The sequence below is a fragment of the Microcaecilia unicolor genome, chromosome 8, assembly GCF_901765095.1.
Source record: "Microcaecilia unicolor chromosome 8, aMicUni1.1, whole genome shotgun sequence".
NCBI classification, from domain to species: Eukaryota; Metazoa; Chordata; class Amphibia; order Gymnophiona; family Siphonopidae; genus Microcaecilia; species Microcaecilia unicolor.
The window spans coordinates 29539801-29561363 of record NC_044038.1 but is presented as its reverse complement, the minus strand read 5'-3'; the positions used below and the strand labels follow the sequence as shown (position 1 = coordinate 29561363).

The window sequence follows — 21563 nt, the reverse complement described above, 5'->3', positions numbered from 1 at the left end:
CCAACAGACAGTCCGCCCAATTGTTTATTTCTTTCGACCCTAACAGGCTAGGGGTCGCTGTCGGGAAACGCACCATCTCCAATTGGCTAGCAGATTGCATTTCCTTCACTTACGCCCAGGCTGGGCTGACTCTTGAGGGTCATGTCACGGCTCATAGTGTCAGAGCCATGGCAGCGTCGGTGGCCCACTTGAAGTCAGCCACTATTGAAGAGATCTGCAAGGCTGCGACGTGGTCATCTGTCCACACATTCACATCTCATTACTGCCTCCAGCAGGATACCCGACGCGACAGTCGGTTCGGGCAGTCGGTGCTGCAGAATCTGTTTGGGGTGTAAATCCAACTCCACCCTCCAGGACCCGAATTTATTCTGGTCAGGCTGCACTCTCAGTTAGTTGTTCTTCGTAGGTCAATTTCTGTTGTACCCTCGCCGTTGCGAGGTTCAATTGACCTGGGTTATTGTTTTGAGTGAGCCTGAGAGCTAGGGATACCCCAGTCGTGAGAACAAGCAGCCTGCTTGTCCTCGGAGAAAGGGTATGATACATACCTGTAGCAGTTGTTCTCCGAGGACAGCAGGCTGATTGTTCTCACCTACCCTCCCTCCTCCCCTTTGGAGTTGTGTGTTTCATCTTTTGCTAGTTGTTCAACTGGCGGGAGCGGTCGCGCACGGGCGGGAAGACGGCCGCGCATGCGCGGTGGGCGTGCCCTGCGTGCCGACCGTCCCGCGAAGCTTTTTTCCGGTTGGTGGGGGCTGCCGCGGACGTCACCCAGTCGTGAGAACAATCAGCCTGCTGTCCTCGGAGAACAACTGCTACAGGTATGTATCATACCCTACTCCTGCCCACCTTGGTTTTATTTATTTATTTTTATAGAACAGCACTGTTTTAAGAATTAATGCTTTGATTCTTACCTATTGTGATAATTTTGAAATCTTTTGTGAGCGGGAAGCACTGCTTTAAGAAGAACAAAAGCCCCCCAAAATTGGTGTCAAGTCTGTCTGTGGTACTGTTAATTTCAGGGTTTTGCACATTCTAAAAGAACTTTTCAAAACTCAAATTTTAGGAGATCTTACTGTAGTTTCTTACTGAGAACGTTTTAGAACTGTTTGTATTCTAGGGTTTGTAAGAGTTTTGGCCCATTCAGCAAATTAGGATGGTGTAATGTTCCTACTTTGTATGATATTCTGTTTCACACTATAGAAATACAATTTAAGTTAGAGCATAGTTTGCATTTTAAAATCGCATCCATCACAGACTGCTCAGAAATTAGCAATGTCCAAATACTTTCCCAACTCCAGTGCTCAAATGTAGCTTTCTTCACTTTCCCCGAGAATGTCTGACCTCCACCCTGTCCCTTTTAGTGAGCTTCGAGTTTCCAAAGTAGCTTTATGGTAGCTTTCAGAAAGGATTATAGTTCTGTGGGACCTGATGCCTGAAACTCAATTAAAATACGGTTACACTTAAATTGTAGACTTCCAGAGTAAATCATAATTAAACCATTTTTGTAACAAAGCAAAGATCAAATTGTTTTACATTTCTTTTTTTTTGCAGGTTAGAAAAGTGTCTAGTGTGAGTGATTTGGATGAAGCATCTGAAAATATTCAACAAAACTCGGAATCCAAACCCATGAATGGCTTTACAATTCTGCCAAACATCATCAGCTTGCCAGCATTTGCTGAGCAATGCAGGTCTGCAAAGCTTGAAAAGACAATGGAAAAAATGTCATTAGATACTGATGCACAGTGTAAATCAACTGGGACAAGCTCTGTTAAAGGCACTGATGAATATATTTCTCCAAAACAAATTGAAAGTCCTAATAGCCACTCGGAGAAAAATCTTCACACAAATACAGTGTCACCTCCTAACATAACACAGGATAGGCTTTCCTTAAACTTGGACCCAACTGCAAATGAATTAGATGAACCACCTCCTTCTGAAGAAGCTCCAGATCCCTATATGATGAGTCTTCAGAACCTTCTAAAGAAGTCCAGGGAGTACATAGAAAGAGAACATGGCAGGCACAGTACAAGAAATGCTACAAGAAACATTTTTAATGACATTCACTCCAATAAAGAGCATGAATCATTTAAAATAAGTGACTCAATAAAAGAAAAGGAAAGATTTATGGGTAGAAGCAGAAGCTGTAGTCCTGTGGCACTCGATAAGCCAAGTCTTAACAAATCAAATATTCTTCTGCAAGGTGCTTCTAGTCAAATAAATAGTATTAATGCAACCACTTTGTCTAGCTTTTCTAAAGTAGATATACCTATGAGATCTGGAACACCTCCTGCTCTAGAAGATGAATTTGATGACCTAAAAAACAACTCCATGTTAGACTATGATAGTGGTATTGTCAAAAGCTTTACAGGTTCTTACGCCCAATTACCAAGCCCAGAGCCAAGTCTGAGTCCAAAAATGCACCGAAGACGCCCCAGGCCTTTGTCTATGGGCCACATTGTTATCAATAACCCAGTAAATGCTTATGAATTAAGCCCCAATGAAAAAGGAAGAGCAGCAGGCTTGATTGTACAACATGCCACTGAAAATATGACAGTGTCCGAGCCTGTGCCAAAATTTGCCATGAATGAAACTGCTTCTAACAAAGGACACGTTGTAAATAAAAATGCAGTGGAAGTTTGTGATCTGTGTACTTCAGGTAAACCAAATCAACCATGTCAGCATGAGATTACCAAGCTAGAAAACAGAGTTATCAATGTAAAAACTACAGTGGAAGGCCACATGGTAACAAGTTGTAGAGAGACCCATAACTGTAATGTACCAGTAAAATATCATGAGCCATATGCAACAAGTCAGTTCATAGAAACTCAGAATTTGCTACCTGAGAGTGGACCGAGCTCAAATGGTTTGACAGAAAAGGTCAAACGTAGTTCGCCAGTAGAACTGAATAAGTCTTATGATGTTGAAACACCGTCTCCAATATTGATGCAAAATCAGAATGTGAAACAGCAGATAGATACTCCAAATGTGTCTTGTTTATGGCAACAATGTTTGGAAAGCAGCTATGAAAACAAAGTTAAACGCAGATTAGACTTGGATATCGACAGCCCACACAAAGAGAACAACCCCTTTGGGGAGCTTGCAGTTGGAATGGTGGAACAAGAGAAGCGATGGCTGCAAGAACAGAGAGGCCACCCAGGATCTGCTTATATAAATACAAATGAGACATCTGTAAATAGTACAATAAGTATGAACACTTATACATATAATGCATGGTTACTGTATATGTTAGTTGTGGGGTGAAATATGCTGACTCACAAACTTTAGTAATTGTAGGGAACACATTTTGTTGCTAACTTTATCTTTCAATGTGGCATTCTAATCTCTTGTCTGCTTTTTGGCTTTTTTTATTATTTTCCTTTTATTAGTGCATAGCAAACACCAGAGCATGACACTTTTAATATACTGTATATGATATAATTTCTTATTTGATTCATCTACGTTTTATTTTTCATAAATTGTAGGGTTTCTTTGGGGGTAAATAGTGGTCTACTGCTGTTTTCTTTTCTTTTTTTTTTAAAAACTTTTACCACTTTTTAAGTTTCATCTTTGTGAATTTCAAGAATTAGGAATTATCTTTGATTGGACAAAGAGAATGAAAAACTGGTTAGTGTCTCAGCAGTTGAAGCTCTTAGGAAACCCTGCATTATAGTAGAATGCAGTAACGGGGAACTGGGGTGCCAGCTATAGCTTGGTTTAAAATCCTGGGACCTTAGCTTTTTTTTTTTTCCTTCTGTCCACCTTCCACAAATATTATTGATGTTATCAGTATATCCAAGTCTCTTGATATACAGCTTTGTATATGTCTTTGCCAGAGCCATATAATTCAGAATAGTATTTCAGTTCAATATTTTCTGGGTGCATGTGTTAAATGAAAATTTTGTTTAGAATGTCGTTCCTCTGTCGATTGTAACTTCCGCAACTCTTTAAACATGCCTACACTTATACCAGTGCCTGTTCTCATTTTATATTGTTTTTTTTTTAACAAAGTACTTGCATAAATAAAATGCTACTGCTTCAGCGTACTAACATACTCCACCATAAATCCTTAGGTGGACAGTTAATTTTTCCACCAAATTCTTATAAGGGTGTGCAGATAGTCTAGTAGGGTCAGATGACTGATTTTGGGGGTGGGGAGGTTTCTCACTCTAGTCCTCCGAAGAAAAAAAGGAAGCTATTGCATGGCAATCTTTTCTTACATCAAATATGATGTTATGGGTTAAGATGACTATTTTCTGTACAGCATGAATCTGTTTTACAGCATTAGTTAAAAATTGTGTTATTTGGATTTATACAACCTTAACCCTTTAGCTGAGTTATTAATTTGATCATCTGAAATTATTCAGAGATATCTGAACTTAAAACCAAGTTAAGGCTAAGTATAACTATATAGTAGCGTAAAAATACTGCAGTCATTGGGTGAGTTTTCAAAGAGGTCTAAGGAATGTCTGTATATGACTATTCATAGCAAATCTAATTTATGCTGAAGGTAAAATGTATTTTTAAAACTTTTTCATATGAAGTGCAATTCTATAACCTAGGTATCCACGTTAACATGTGTGTTACGCACGTAAGTGTTTAGGATAATGGCATATATGCACAAATATGCATACATACATGCCTTAGCTCTATTCTGCAAATACACAGTTAACTTACGTAATGCGTACTCGCAAAGGTGTGTACACAGGAGCAGAGCATGGGCTGGGTGGGTCAGGTGCTCACACTCCAGCTCTATGGCTGACTGGCGTAAATGTGGATGCCTGAATTAGACGTATTGATACTGGGTTATGTTAGTATTCTGTAATGGAACCTATGCACCTAGGTTCTGTTATAGAATAGGCTCTTACCACATGCCCTTGGGGTGCCTAAATGGAAGTGCGCAGTTACAGAATTTCACCCCCTGGTGCCCAACGTTTAAATGTGCTTTTTTTTCTTTCTCTCTCTCTCTTGGTGCTGACATAGGAGAGGAGATTTTAACAAAGAAAATGTTAGCTTTTGAAGAAATGAGGAAGAAACTTGAGGAGCAGCATGCACAGCAGCTCTCGTTACTGATAGCTGAGCAAGAGAGAGAGCAGGAGAAATTACACAAGGTGAAGAAAATCAAATCTGAACTTAAGGCTACTTAGCAGTCAGTGAGATCTTTCTGCCCTTAACTTCCATACTGTACATGTAGAACCTGGATAAGATCCTAGAAAGAGATGGTGAACCAGTGGTAGGTAATCTTTGATTTTATTTCACAGACTCACAAAATTGCTGGCTGCATCATCATATGTTGAAATTGGTGTTTACAATCTATTTGGTTTCTCTGAGGAGTCTTGGTATATCCAAGTCCAAAGCCCACCTTAGTAAATCTGACCAACAGGCATATAGCATTAGAGATTCTGGCCTTCTAGAAGGGCTTTGTCTGAAAAACCCAAGCCTACCAATCAAATTAGATTGGATCTCAATGCCTTTTCTATGTTGTATTGAAAGCAGGGCCACAGCCAATGGCCACACACTAATATTCTCATTACTGTGTGGTCATTAGCATGTGAGCCCCTACCACCACCTATTTTGTAGGTGGTAAGGGCTCTCAGCGTGCACCAATGTAGCTGCACTAACCGATTAATGCAGAACACGCCTACTCTCCGCCCCCTGAGCTGTCCCCAGCGCTAAAGAATAAAATCTGTTTTTAGCGCATGGGAAGCACACACTGATGACAAAATTATCAGGCACCCTAAGGTAAGGCCTTTGCTGTGGTAAGCACCCATTAGTGCTTATTGCGGCTTAGTAAAAGGACCCCTTAATGCTTATAGTCAATGAGTGAAAAATTGTAAAATTGTAGCCATTTTTTTTCATATGTGCTCATTAAAGAAGTAACAATTCCATTAAATGGGCTGAAATTTTGTGTTTTTATAAAATGGTATGTGCAGGAAATAGAACAGCAAGAAAGAAGACTAAAGGAAAAGAAACTTGATGGATTAGATTCTCAGAAAATGCCCACCCTGTATGCTACTAAAGGGATGGATTTGGAGTGGAGGAAAATAAGTGAAGGTAGGTAAATAGCTAGAAACAGTGCTGTCTTTTGTGGAGCACACAGCCTTGCACACCAGGGAAGCAAATCTCTCCCAGAAAGAGTTAACTCACATCTTTAGTCCAGGCATTGATCTAACTGGTAATGGTTTACATAGTGCATTTTTGTATTAACTATATTTTCCAACTTATTTCAGAATGGATACAGTAATGAGTTACAAAGTGTGCTTAAGGCAAATATTTTTCTCTGAGGACAAGCTGGATAGCAAGTCCTCATAGTGTGAGTGATGTTATCGACAGAGTCCACTTGTGACAGCTTCTCCAGCTTATTATGTACTAGAAGCTTTTGATTTGCTTCACTGATCATATACACCACTTCCTACCTACTGCTCTCACATGGGACCATCTCAGTCTTCATCTTTCCATGGAGCTGGTCGGACACGCATCACCAGAGTTCACATCAAGGTGACATTTCTTGATCACAGTTGCATTTTTTGAAATTCTATTTTTTCTTGTGTCTTGTCACTATTGCGTGGTTCTTATTCCCCAATAGTGTTATAGGTTTATAGTCATTTTCAAGTTTAAAAAATTTTTTGTTGTATCACCCAGTCTAGGCCTCAGTGAAATCTTGAGCTTCTGGTTGGGGTATTTCTTTTCAAAATAAAGCTGTTTGATTTTGCAGCAACTACTTTTCCAGACAAGATATCCCAAATGTAACAAAATAAATAATAAATAAATATCTTGTGAAATAGGACCATATTCATTATAAATAACCATAACTGGTATCTGCGATGCTCCTCATTGTAAATTATGTTGGTGTACCTTGTGAAACAGGTCCATATCTATTATGAATAACCATAACTAGTATCTGCGATGCATCTCATTGTAAATTATGTTTACAGATGTTTGAGAGGTCTTCACGATCAAGAAAAGCAGTGCAAATGTATTTTTAGCGCTGAGAAATCCAGTCCATTACTTTGGCATGGGAAGTATAGGTCTCCATGGGTCTTGGAGTTGCATCAGATGCTGGGGATCCGTCAGCATTGAATGTGCACCATTCGCTTTCTGCATCAAGCACAGATAGAGATCATCATCCTTCACTTCTTTGGCTTGTGATGCTGAGTGCCAGATGGAGGCTGAGATGCATTGATATTGTACCTCATTGGAGCACAGTGTTCAGAATGCCGAGGTAGCCACTATCCTCAAAGTGCTCCCAATATGAGGACCTCTCATCCTTCTCAGTATCAGAGGGGTTGTGCCAGCCAGGGCTTGAGACCTGGCTTGCGATCATCCTCAAGTGACTCAGGAGAATGCGCCCTTTGTACTGTTCTTCATACATCTTTTGTTGATGGCAGCCTTCAAGGAGTAGGTCTTGATGAGATTCAGTGAGTGGATGGAGGAGTACTGTGCTTGGTGCAATGCTGCAGCTTCAACACCACTGATGTCCATGCAGAGAGATATCCAGCCAGTTCTTGAGACTCAGCCTGCAAGGAAGGCTTCAGTACTGAGATAGGGTTTTAAAAAGGTACCCATATACATTCGGTCAATTAGTGAATATCTTCCCTTTAGGAAACTATTGAAAACCCATCTATTCAAACAAGTTTACCCGAATGATTTGACATACCATAAGCAATACATCTATTTACCGGTTCAACTAATCAACAACAATGACTCAGAAAATATCTCCTACCAACCTTCTTACCCTCCATGCTTGTCCCAACTTCTCCTTTATCACCCCACCTCCTTACCAATCCCTATCCTTTCTCTCGCATCTCTTCTATCCCATTTACTCCTTGTCCATTTGTCCTATCACATGCCTCTTTTGATGATTCTGATACTACAGATTGTATTTTCTTGTTACTATGTAAGCCGCATTGAGCCTGTGATGAGCGGGAAAGCGCGGGGTACAAATGTAATAAATAAATAAATAAAAGAAAAGTCCATAAGCCATTATTAAGCTGCACTTCGGGAAAATCCACTGCTTATTTCTAGGATAAGCAGCATAAAATCTATTTTACTATTCTGGGATCTTGCCAGGTACTTGTAACCTGGATTAGCCACTGTTGGAAACAGAATACTGGGCTTGATGGACCTTCGGTCTGTCCCAGTATGATAACACTTACGTTCTTATGACATCAAATGGACTTCAGGTCAATTTTCTGCCACACTGGTGCTGTTTGAGCCTCATTGTATTGAGGGAAGAAGCTTCACCAAAGCATTGGGAACCCTCAGCCTCTCAACACCCATGCTTAAAGCTTAACTCGATATCCGTAGGTTAAGACAGGCTGAGACCCAGATGAGTATTTTTTTTTTGTGTCCAAGCATTCCTGGGACTCTGATTATGAGCCATATGTTTTCTCTGAAGAGGATTCAACTAGCTTACCATCAGACCCATTTCCCATTGTAAGAGAAGAAAATCCTCACCAGAGATGGAGGAGGAATCCAGGGCATAAACATTAGGCATCTCTAGTTACCCAACCCCCCATCCCCCAAGGAGGCTATGACAGTGTTGGGGAGTTTGCAGACTCTCTCCTTCAGGAGACAGTCAAGCATCTCCAGTCACTTCTGAGAAAAAAGGAGGAGTGTGGAAAATACATGGTCTGGGTGACCTATGATATTTTTGTCAAGGCCCAGAGAGCTTCTGCTGTGGGTATTGGTGTCTGGAGACTTGCCTGGTTCTGGGCTTCATACCTCAGATATGATGTACAGGAAAAGTGTGCTGATGTGACATGCCATGAAGAATATCTTCAGAGTTAAGGTTCAGGGAGTTGCTACCCTAATCATGGAGCACAGTGATACTCTTAAGATCTTCTCCAGGCCCAGGGGTAGGGTTTTGACTGCCACCATGAGAACATAGCCAGTGTCCCAATATCCATGCTAAACAACCTACTGGTAGGAGGGAGGCTATGGTTTTTCAAAAACTGTTGGCCACTTCTATCCTCCAGTTGGTAGGTTCTGAAAATCACCCATTAAGAATACTATCTGCATCTCCTGGAAACACCACCAGATTGCACACCAAGAGCATCATAGTCAAGCTTTCAGCATCAGGAAATATTTTCCGAGGAGCTCTCTTCCCTTTTAGATGTAAATGTGGTAGAACTCATTACAAAGGGGAAGAAAAAGGCAAGGATTTTACTTCAAGTATTTCCTGATAATGAAAGAATGGAGGATTCAATCCTAGACCTGAACAAACTTTTAGTAAGAGAAATTCAGGGTATTAGGGTGCCCATAGAAACCATCCTTTCTCTAAAAGGGAGATTGGGTATGTTCTCTGGACTTAAAGGATGTGGCATCCACATAGAGACATCCCAATCAAAGTAGATATCTTAGTTTGTCATAGGAAAATGCTACTACCAGTATCACATATTGCCTTCTGGTGTCTTTTGCCTTCACATCAGCTCCTTGGATTTTTACAGAATACTTAACAGTGCTCATAGCAGCAAGTTTATGCAGACTGGGAGTACACATATTTCCTTGTTAGTACGATTTCATGTGCACACTGATCTTTCTGCTCATTTGCGACAAAAGTGCTGGAATTACTAGGGTTCGTTATAAACTACCCCGTCCCAACTGAACTTGTCACTGCAATTGGAATTCATTGGAACTCTGCTAGACACGATTCAAAAAAAAGTCTTTTTAGCACTAAAAGGATCACCAATCTAGTGTCCATAGTGATAGAAATTCAGAAGAGTCAGCAGATATCAGCATGGAACATGTTGAGAATGTTGGGCCCCATGGCCTCGACAGTACATGTGACAACTCTGGCATGTCTCAGAATGAGACAAGCTCAATAAGCTTTGCTCATGTAGTGGATTTACTCAGGCCACTCACAGATTGCAGAACATCACATTGTCACAAAACATCTCTGTCCTGGTGGATGATGCATTTCAATCTAGCAAAAGGTATCCCCTTCCAAATTACATAGTATCAAACACTCATGACATGCATCTGAAGCATGCTGGGGAGTCCAAATAGATCAGTTCTGTACTCAGGGTTTGTGGCCCAACCAGGAGAAACTTCACCAAGTAAATTTCCTGGAATTGAAAGCAGTATGGAACACTTTACAACCTTTCAGAGATGGGTTGGCCAATAAAATTATATTGATACAAACGGACAATCAAGTGGCAATGTAATATATCAACAAGCAGGGAGGAACAGGGTTATACTTGGATGGGGAACTTACCAAAGACAACTCCATGGCAGAAACTTGAGTAGTAACCTATGACCACATGAGTGGTCCCTGGACTAGAATGCAGCTTGAATGATATTTTGAGAATGGGGCACTTCTTTGATAGATTTCTTTGCCACTCCTCAGAACAAGAAGATACCTCCATTTTTGTTCCAGGATAGGGACACATGGCAGACTAGCTGTGGATACTGCTCTCTTGAATTTACAGGAGGGTCTTGTGTATTAGTTCTCACTCTGAAGGTATTGGAGGATAAGTCTAGAAATTTAGAGGGGTCAGGGGAACCATGATTCTCAGTGCCCAAAATGGACATGGCAAGTGTGGCTCTCTCTTTTTCTGGAGCGTTTCTTAAGTAGTTTGATTAAAACTGAGGAATTCTCCATCACTGTTCATGCAAGCACAAGGCATAGAGTCTCTTACCCTTACAGTTTGTGTTGAGATGGTAACACTGGCTTCTTTGAACGTGCCTGACAGTGTGTTACAGGTATTGCTTCCAGTAGAGATTCCACTAGGTTTGCTATCTATGATGGAAGAGCCTTAGCCCCCTTTCCTGTCCCCTACAAAAACAGCTTGAATACTTTCTACATTAGTTTGCAGGTCTGAAAAACAGCTCTGTTAGGATACACCTTAGTACAACTGGTGCTTATCACCAGCATGTAGAAGGAAAACACATCTCTGTATATCCTTTGGTGCTTGCTTCTATTGAAGCCTCCAATCAATTCTCCTGCACTGTCATGGGACCTCACTTTGAGCTGCTCAATACTGGGAACTGAAGTACCTGACCTGAAAGGTCTTATTTTCAGTGACCGTGACTAAAGCATGCAGAGTGAGTGAGCTCCAGGATCTAGTAACTGATCTACCTTATACTAAATTCTTTAACAGGATGGTTCTACACCCTTCTTCGAGTATCTTTGGATTTCCATCTTAATTGGCCTATTATCCTGCCAACTTCTTTTTTCCAGGCTTCATGTCCACAAGGTGAAAGTGCACTGCACAGCTGTTAGCAAATGCACTCTTTACTTGGCTAGCAGACTACATTTTCTTTGCTTATGCCCAGGTAGTTTTGACTCTTGAGAGTCATGTCACAATTCATAATGTTAGAGCTATGGCGGCATAGGTAGCCCACGTGAGATCAGCCTCCATGGGGGAAATTTGCAGAGTTGTGACAGTCGTCTGTTTGGAAAAGGACTCCTAATGTGAGAGTAGATTTGGCCAGTCAGTCCTTCAGAATCTCTTTGGAGATTAGAATCTAACTCTGTCCCCCAGGCCCATTTTCTTTTCTATTCCAGGCTGCCTTCTAAAAACCAAAACCTACAAAAGGCTAGTTGCCACCAAAAGCTTGTTGGTATTAGCCTGTTGCAATGCATTGTTTTTCCTTTTTATCCGTTGAAGGCAGCCTGAAACTAGGGAGTCCCATGCAGTGAAGACTTGCTTGCTATCCTGCTTATCCTCAGATAAACTTGTTTTAGATTTTTTTTCTCCCTTATTTGTTTTATTTTGTAATCTACATTGATTATGATTTTTGGAAATAACAGAATAGAAATTCTGTGGTATTTTCAATCATTTTGCTCAATTTCTTCTAAGTTTACTTTAGCTGATGTCATTTTGTATTAATATAGAGAGCTATATACACTAATTATTCATGAGATATTTAACATGGGTGTTCTGTTTTTGTATATAGGTTTTGCTAATGTTACTGCCCAGAATAGCTTCAGTTCTCCGAGGGAACCTCCATTCTACCTCTGGGGACCAGCTTCTAGTGGAATGCCAAAAACGACTGCTCCCAGATCCCTTGGTAGGACAAAAATCAGGTGGTCGCAGGTGGGAAACTAAGCTGAATTTTGTTTTCTCTTTAAATATTGTTTACTAATGGGATTGACTGGGGCTAGAATATTCTGAAGGTAGCTCTTTTGGTTTGTAAGGGGCTGGTTTCATGGGGGGGGGGGGGGGGGGGTTTGTTCTGTTTTTTTTTTTAAATTACAGTAGATAGAACCAAAGGTTCTAGAGCTGCAACTTCCAAAAGTTTATCCACTATAACCTATTATAGCATTCAAATACTGACCAGAACAAAATAGCAGACCTCCTTAAGCTGGTTTCCACTGCTCTTCCTTTTACCGACTCCTTTCCATCCCCATACTCACCCAAGTGGAAAGCAGTGGCAGCAGCAGTTGGCATTGAATACTTGCTCACCATAGTTTTTACACAGACTTCAGTTCTAACAGGTAGTCTCTACAGGGGGGAAAAAGTAGGGCTGCGGTGGGAGCAGAGATCTGGAAGTTTATGCAGCAGGGAGCAGTCTTGGGGCCCTTTTACTAAGCCATGTAAGCGTCTACCCGCACCGAACGCTCACCAAAATGGAGTTACTGCCTGAATACCATGTGGCTCTTGCGGTAATTTCATTTTTGGCATGCGTTCGATACACACGTCTGAAAAATATTTTTTATTTTCGGGCACACATAACGGATGCACACCAAGTGGCATTTGGCACGCATAGGTCATTACTGCCTGGTTACCGCTGGGTCAGTGGCTGGCAGAAAGGTCTCAGACCTAAAATGGACGTGCGGCAATTTTCATTTTGCTACACGTCCATTTTTGGCAAAAATTTTAAAAAGGCCTTTTTTACAGGCGCGCTAAAAAAATATGGATCGATGCATACCCAAAGGCTGCGCCTACACTACCACAAGCCATTTTCAGTGTGCCTTTGTAAAAGGACTCCTTGGTTTCTTATAACCTGTAGTTGGGGAACTGCTATTCCAGAGGGAGTATTTTGAATCTACTGCTGGGAATGAGCTTACCATTAGAGCCAGGTTCCTCTGTAGTCTTGGTTTGTGGTTTTCCTGCTAGAAAAAAGAAATGATGAGAAGACAGTTGAGTTAGGTGATGTGGAGGCTCATTTTCATAGCACGTAAACTTACAAAGTTACATAGGTTCCTGTATAACTTTGTAAGTCTATGTGATTTTGAACATCTAATCAGTTTCCAGACAATTGCTAAATACTGCTGTTGTCTTGGATCTTCATTTTCAAGAACATAGGAATGAATTAAATTTGAAAGTATAAAGAAGGTTGTGGAGGTACATAGTTACATTTTACTGGGAAGTCTGATTTCCACTGCTAAGCATTAACAGAAGACGCTTAGTTCCAGCTTATAGTTAATGTGTTGCTGTTGATGTGCACCTCTGTAGAAGATGATGATGTTACCATTAATATTAAGCTGTTTAAATAAAGACAACCTTAAGAAGACTTGTTTTTCTAGCTATAAATTGGATCTTTTCTATTGATTCAAGTGAACAACAGGGTGAAAATGTAGTGCATTTGACTGATAAAGATGTTTTAATATATATTATGTTATAAATTCTTTCAGAATCCTATCTGTACTAAAAGCATATACATTTAAATTATGCATGCATTGTGACTTATTAAAGAGAAGTTATTAGTTGAGCTGATGTAATTCTAATTAAAATGTACCTGTTGCATGTTAATATATTAAAGAATGAAATATCTGTAGGTGACATCTATTTTGCTTTGAAGATTTTGTGTAAAGAATTGCTCTGCATTCTATAGCTTATTTCCTTGTTTTAAAGGTCTACACATCTGAGATGCAGATAAAGTTTTGCAAAGTTACTGCTGTGGTAAAAGGATTCCTCACCCGTAGACTGTTGCAAACTGATAAACTGAAGCATCTGAGACAAACAGTAAAGGTTAGACAGTCTCTATAAAAACACAGTTAATTGTCTTTTATCTTTTCATTTCCAAGCTCATTTCTAATCCATCTTTGTCAGAGAAAAGCAGTCAATTGTCACTAGAGCCCTCCAAAGGTTCCTTGAGCAACAGTGAGAATTTAAAACATTTTTCTTGGTTTTGTTGGAGATATACTTTGAAATGCCAAGTAGCAAAATACAAATATTACGTACATTGTTTAATGTACTGGACCCTCTTTTCATAAGACATTTTTGGTAAGTTCAGAATTGTGTAAGAGTGGACTTGGGTTAATTCAACCCATTTCTGTGTAGGAAAACGGAGTACTACACTGAAACTTCTGTTTTGTCATCTAGGGAATCCTTTTTCATAAGGTAACATGAGCACAGTAAGAACAGGCTCATCTTCTCCAATACTGAGCACTACTGATAATGTATATTTTATGTATTTGTTTTAAAGGCTTAGTGGTATAGTACATCATTAGAGGACTTGCCCTCCTTTTCTTCACTTCATATGCTTGAATAGCTATAGTAGTACAATACGTTTTGGGGGTAGTTTTATGAAGGACTTGAGCATATAAACCAGTGATCATATGAGTTCTTACAGAAAAATACCCAGGGATATATGCATTTGAAAAGTGGGTACACAAATAGATTGCCTATTTTTTTTACATGATACATGCAAAGGTATTCTCAACCTAATGCTGTCTCTATCTTCATGTTGGTTAAAGTTGCACTGGGGGGGGGGGGGGTGCTGGAATTTTTAAAGGACCTTTCTAGATGAATGAACATGTTTATGTGGGCAATATTCAAAACTTTTGATAAGGGTGATCTTACTATTGTGGGTGTTTTTTTGTTTTTGAAAGGCCTGATATTTTCTTCATTTTCCTGCGTAATCAATGCTGGGATTCTGTAACTGTAAGTCTTTATTTGCAGCCACCCTGGGATTTTTCTCTTATTTTTATAGACCCCCCCCCCCCCCCCAAACACACACATTGTTAGTACGGCTCGTTCTAGGGGACTAGATCATGGACTATAAAGTCAGCCATCAGGGCCACCCTTGACAATGACAATCCTACCCCATTTGGGATGTCAGGATTTCCTCTGCAATATCCCACATCATACCTAATTTAGGACTCAAACCGGGGACCTTCTGCATAGAAGTGCAGAATACTTGTCATAAGTACATAAGTAATGCCATACTGGGAAAAGACCAAGGGTCCTCGAGCCCAGCATCTTGTCCACGACAGCGGCCAATCCAGGCCAAGGGCACCTGGCAAGCTTCCCAAACGTACAAACATTCTATACATGTTATTCCTGGGATTTTGGATTTTTCCAAGTCCGTTTAGTAGCAGTTTATGGACTTGTCCTTTAGGAAACCGTCCAACCCCTTTTTAAACTCTGCTAAGCTAACCGCCTTCACCACATTTTCCGGCAATGAATTCCAGAGTTTAATTACACGTTGGGTGAAGAAAAATTTTCTCCGATTTCTTTTAAATTTACTACACTGTAGTTTCATCGCATGCCCCCTAGTCCTAGTATTTTTGGAAAGCGTGAACAGACGCTTCACATCCACCTGTTCCACTCCACTCATTATTTTATATACCTCTTTCATGTCTCCCCTCAGCCGTCTCTTCTCCAAGCTGAATAGCCCTAGCCTCCTTAGTCTTTCTTCATAGGGAAGTCGTCCCATCCCCGCTATCATTTTAGTCGCCCTTCGCTGCACCTTTTCCAATTCTACTATATCTTTCTTGAGATGCGGCGACCAGAATTGTCATTGAGGCTAGCTCTAAAATATTATTTTAGAAACAGAGAAACATGACGGCAGATAAGGACCAAAAGGCCCATCCAGTCTGCCCTTCCTTAGCAACCGCTAACGCCTCCTTTTCCTAAGGGATCCCATGTGCCTGTCCCACAGTTTCTTAAATTCTGACACAGTCCTTGTCTCCATGACTTCCACCGGAAGGCCATTCCACACTTCCACCACCCTTTCTGTGAAAGAGTATTTCCTTAGATTCTTTCTAAGCCTATTTCTTCTTAACTTTATCCTACCCTGTTTCCCTGAAAATAAGACAGTGTCTTATATTAATTTTTGCTCCCAAAGATGCGCTAGGTCTTATTTTCAGGGGATGTCTTATTTTTTCATGAAGAAGAATTCACATTTATTGTTGAACAAAAAAAATGAACATTTATTATATACTGTACAGTAGTTGTCATCACAAACCAGCATAACCAGACAAACTGTGAATCCTATCAAGAATTTCTTGTTACTACCATTATTTCCATGTACAACAATCTATGATACATTTACAGATCCCGATATTTATGAACACAAAGCAAGATTTATTCAATGACAATCATACCCCTTTGGCGGGAAGCGGTGAGGAAGGGTTGTGCTCGTTTTTCGTCTTTTCTTTTGGGAGGGAGGGTCTCTGTGCACTGACTTGGCTCTGGATAATGCAGGGTGTGGGGGGGGTTGTTCAGCTCTCTCCACCCCTACCCCGCTCTGCAGGCCTCCAAGCTTTCCAGCTCCACTGGCACGCAGCATCAGCTACAGTATGTAAGAGCTGCCTTTAGCCTGCCCCGGAAGCTTTCTCTGTACAACTTCCAGCGTAGGCGGGACGTTGTGCAGAGGAGGCTTCCAGGGCTGGCCAAAGGCAGCGCTCATGTCGCTGATGCACGCTGCTGGAGGTCTGGAAGTTTAAAGGCCTGCAGAGCGGGCGGGCGGGTGGCGAGGAGGGTGAGCGATACATCGCAGTGATCGCACAGTAGTTGGAGGGACGCCGGAACGGAACCGTCATGGCAGGAGCACCAACACCGAGGGATGTTGAGTGGGCGGGCCTGCTCTTCCGCCGAACTTGAAAGCTGTAAAAGATGAAGGAAGAAGACAGGCCAGAGAAGGGAGTGGGTCCGCAGCAAAAATAGGCGCCGTTTTTGTCCAGGTAAGTGGCGAGGGTAAGCATGGCAGGCGGTGCCCTCCAGAGGTCGGCGCCCCCCTGCGGTGCTTACCCCGCTTACCGTGTTGGCACGGCCCTGCCCATCGGGGCCAAACAAAAACTTTGCTAGGTCTTACTTTCGGGGGAGGCCTTATATTTAGCAATTCAGCAAAATCTCTACTAGGTCTTATTTTCAGGGGATGTCTTATTTTCGGGGAAACAGGGTATGCCCTCTCATTCTAGAGTTTTCCTTCATTTGAAAAAGGCTCACCTCCTGTACATTAACACCACTGAGATATTTAAACGTCTCTATCATATTCCCTCTCTTCCACCTCTCTTCTAGTGTATACATGTTGAGATTTATAAGCCTTTTTAAAAATGTTAACTTCGTATTTTTTTAAAGGATACTGTCGAGTTCATGAAAGTGTTTCAGTCTGAACTACCATTAAAAAGAGCAGCTGTTTCAACACAAGATGCATCTCTACAGGAACGTGTGCTGGCTCAGGTACTGATATTTCTCTGCCCATCTTCTGCATCCTCCTCTGAGTTCTAAAGCAACATGTGCATTATGAAACTGAGATTTTCCTCATTTCAGGTTTCTGTGTGTGCATGCCACAAGGAGAAATTGTACATTGTTGCATGATCAATGGTCTACTGTTTCACAGTGATACGTTAAAATACTCAATCCAAAACAGTTTTTCCTACTAATCTTTGTAGACTCTATGCAAAAATTACAGAGAAGTAGCAAGTTTAGCCAACCACATTACTTGTTTTTTTGTTCCATTTTTTAAAAATATGGATAATGAAAGCAGATATTGGTGTGAAACTAAGGTTGTAATAATTCGGAATGAGTAGGATCTATAATAAATAATATTATCCCTATCCTACTTATTGTGCAACGTGTTTGAGGGACACTCTGGTAACAACACGAGAAAGTGGAGAAAAAAAAGACCTCAGGTCATTCGGCTACTCCTCGTTCTTAAAGGGCAAGCCTTTTGTATAATGAGGAGGCCTTATCAGTCATGGGTCTTCAAAAAAAACTCCACTTGCTTGATTTCTCATGAATTTAACCAAAAGTCCCAACAAGCAGATGCATAGGAGACACAATTTTCATATACATTAAAGCTTGGCAAGAGTACTTATCTCAATGTGTGAATGCTTGAAAAGTCCAGCCTTATCCAATATGCTCTTGACATGCAAAAGGTCCCGACAGGGAAGCCCTGTTTCGCTAAATAATATAGCTGCTTCAGGGGAATCTTTCAAAGTAACCGCAATCCCAAGCCTGTAAAATATCTCCGTCTCCAATCTCACTGGAACAGAAAATGGCGGACCTAAGGTGAAACTGAGGTCCCATATAACAATGTAAAATTTGCCAGTGCTTTTATAATAGATGATATAAGTGATAGTTAATTGGCATTTGACGTTACTAATCAAGAAGGCATTACTCACAAGAGGAAATACTGTTTCTCTGTTTTACAGCTGCGAGCTGCTCTGTATGAAATCCATGACATATTCTTTAGAATGGAAGTCTTGGAAAGGATGCATATCCTATGTCATGATCGTGAAGTTCGCAGAGAGAAAATGATTAGACAACTGGTATGTTTCTTGTTGTAGCCCGGCTGATTTGCTTGGCGATTGTGAGGATAAATCTTGGTGTGGTCTGGAATGGGAGTGAAAGACTTAAAAAAAAAAAAAAAAACCCAGTAAGGCAGATGCATATATAACCAGAGCTAGGTGACCCAGAGAACTACAGAAAAACAAACCAACCAACCAACCAGAAAATCCATGGATTTGTTTTGCATCATATATTTTTGTGCCTTTTGGTAAAGGCTCTGAATCCCTCGGTGGTTCTACTACATCAAAAGCATGAAACCCTGATTGATCTTCTAGAAACATGATGGCAGATAAGGGCCAAGTGGCTCATCCAGTCTGCCTATCCTCAGTAACCACTAACTCTTCCTTTCCTAGGGATCCCTCATGCCTGTCCCACGCTTTCTTAAATTCTGACACAGTCCTTGTCTCCACAACCTCCACTGGGAGACCATTTCACGCATCCACCACCCTTTCAGTGAAAGAGTATTTTCTTACATTCCTCCTAAATCTATTTCCTCTTAACTTCATCGTATGCCCCCTCAATCCAGAGTTTTCCTTCATTTGAAAAAGGCTCATTTCCTATATATTGACACCACTGAGTTATTTAACCGTCTCTATCATATCCCCTCTCTCTTCCAGTGTATACACGTTGAGGTTCCTAAGCCTGTCCATATATGTTTTACTACAGAGACTTCATACTAATTGTGTAGCTGCCGTCTGGACCAACTCCATCCTGCTTATATCTTTCCATAGGTGCGGTCTCCAGAATTGCATGTAGTACTCTAAACGGGGGCCTCACCAGAGACTTATACAAGGGCACTATCATCTCTTTTTTTTTTTTTTTTTTTCCTGCTGGTCATCCTTGTCCTTATGCACCCAAGCATCTTTCTGGCTTTGGCCATTGCCTTTTCTACATGTTTGGCCGCCTTAAGGTCATCAGACACAATCACCCCCAAGTCCCACTCTTCTTTCATACATAGAAGCACTTCACACCCTATAATGTACCGTTCCCTGAAATTCTTGTACCCCAACTGCATGACCCTGCATTTTATAGTAGTATTTGTAAGGAGTAGAAGAGAGAAGTCCAGCAGGAAAAAAAAAAAACGTGCTCCATAAAATGTCTTTCAGCAGCCCTTCTTTTCTTAGAATTAATATAGACTGACTAGAAAATATTTTGTAACCATTCTGATCCTTTCATGGATTGTGAGAGTTGTACATTAGGGCCTTGATCTATGAATTGTGGGTGGGGGGGGGGGGGGTGGCGGACGTTCATATATTTTCTTAGTCTGACCACAACCCTGGAGGCAACACATAGTTGGTGGGTATCCTGATTCCTCCTCTGGTGGCAAATCTCAAGCTGTTTCTCCATGATGACATTTAAGGCCCTGTTTATGTATTTATTACATTTGTACCCCGCGCTTTCCCGCTCATCGTTTACTAAGGTGCGCTATCGTTTTTAGCGTGTTCTAAAAATTGGCGCATGCTAACCATATAGATGCCCATAATTATATTATAGACATCTACATGTTAGCATACGCCAGTGCTTAGCACGCACTAAAAACACTAACGCGCCTCTAGTGCGGCTTAGTAAACAGGGCCCTAGTTTGTTGTTCAGTTTTCCCATGGACCAGAATGATTTCTTCACTACGCAAAATGTATTTTTTGCAGATATAATCTGATGGTATTTTTTCTGGATTTTTCTGTTAATTTTTGTTGTGGGAGAGGAAAACAAGGGTTGTGGTCTGTAGTTTTCCATTGGGACTAATGGTCAATGAGGAGGGGGAAGGCAGTTAAACATTTTGACAAAATAGCCTTTTAAAAGCTAATTTTACTATTCAAACTTTGATCTATGTAGGAAAAAGTGAAGAGCCCACGTGAGAGAATGGCCCTTTCAGCAGCAACACAGAAATCTCTGGATAGGAAAAAAATGAAGTAGGTTTTGTATCACGATCTATTTGATAATAATAAAAAGGTACTCTTCCGTATTTGTTGGCAAAGGTTACCAGTTCCCTGACAAGGGATTTGATCAGCAATGACTACCTTCTTTAAATTTGTTTCTGATAATCCCCAAGGAGGAATACGTTTTAGTAGCTGAAGGGATTATGCTATTCAGATGAGACTAGCTGAAGTTGTAAATATTTATTCCCTTTCAGATACAGAATTACCTCACATACCCATTTACTGTACTGCTGAAACTATACATAAGGCAGGTCACAATCCTGAAAAAGCTCTCAGAATTCTTATTTGGGGGTCACAATCATGACTGTAAAATTACACATACACACACACAAATTGCATTGGTATATAAGTCCCATTTTTTTCTTTTTATATTTTTTCGTGTCACTTTTTCATATTCTACTTAAAAGGTACACTTATCTGCTGCTCTCCATATAGGACTTTCGGTACGTACCGAAAGTCCTATATGGAGAGCAGCAGATAAGTGTACCTTTTAAGTAGAATATGAAAAAGTGACACGAAAAAATATAAAAAGAAAAAAATAGAAGTCTAAGGCTTATGAGGATACTCGAGGTAGGCTTATTAAATGAATATGGAAGCCACCGGTAAGAGTCAGTGAGCTAAATACTTTTATAATACGCTCACTGAGTGTCTGAAGCCGATTCTTCTATAAATTGGAATAATAAAGGGTTTTTGTCTTGCTATTTATAGTAGACTTGAGAAAAGAAGATTAGCAAGTTCCATTAGTTTATTTAATTGGTATATAAGTCCAATGCTGGGCAGATGTCTAAGGTCTGGTCCCATGAATGGCAAAAACAGATCAGGATTAAGGCTTGGGTGGGCTTCAGCAGCAACTCCAGTAACTGAGAAGTAGAACCAGAAGTACGGTCTGGGCCCCAAAATTGGCAGGGAGAGACAGAGATTAAGTGTAGCAGTGTTTAATCACGAAGAAGTGGAACCTGTGCAGAGTGCCAGATTCAACTCTACACAATCACAATCACACATGCCAATTATCAGCTCATGCAAGCAGGCAGTGGGAGGAAAGAGGTAGGGCTGGACTGGGCTGCATGAATTCTGAACACTTTTTGAAAATGGAGTCGCAGCTGAAAACAGTTTGGGAAGAATTGACACAAGGGAAAGAAACACTACCATGTATCTAGTATCAAAT

At 40.8% G+C, this 21563-nt stretch overlaps 1 protein-coding gene across 2 annotated transcripts in view; it reads left to right on the top strand.

The window, feature by feature from the left end:
• CCP110 (centriolar coiled-coil protein 110) overlaps positions 1 to 21563 on the top strand; it is an 84361-nt gene that overhangs the window by 45797 nt on the left and 17001 nt on the right. For both annotated transcript variants that reach the window (XM_030213294.1, XM_030213293.1), the window contains exons 6-13: positions 1549 to 3202; positions 4978 to 5105; positions 5928 to 6048; positions 11896 to 12035; positions 13797 to 13913; positions 17250 to 17351; positions 18326 to 18442; positions 20295 to 20371. In XM_030213294.1, the coding sequence (XP_030069154.1) occupies positions 1549 to 3202; positions 4978 to 5105; positions 5928 to 6048; positions 11896 to 12035; positions 13797 to 13913; positions 17250 to 17351; positions 18326 to 18442; positions 20295 to 20371 (2456 nt within the window). The remainder of the gene's footprint in view (positions 1 to 1548; positions 3203 to 4977; positions 5106 to 5927; positions 6049 to 11895; positions 12036 to 13796; positions 13914 to 17249; positions 17352 to 18325; positions 18443 to 20294; positions 20372 to 21563) is intronic.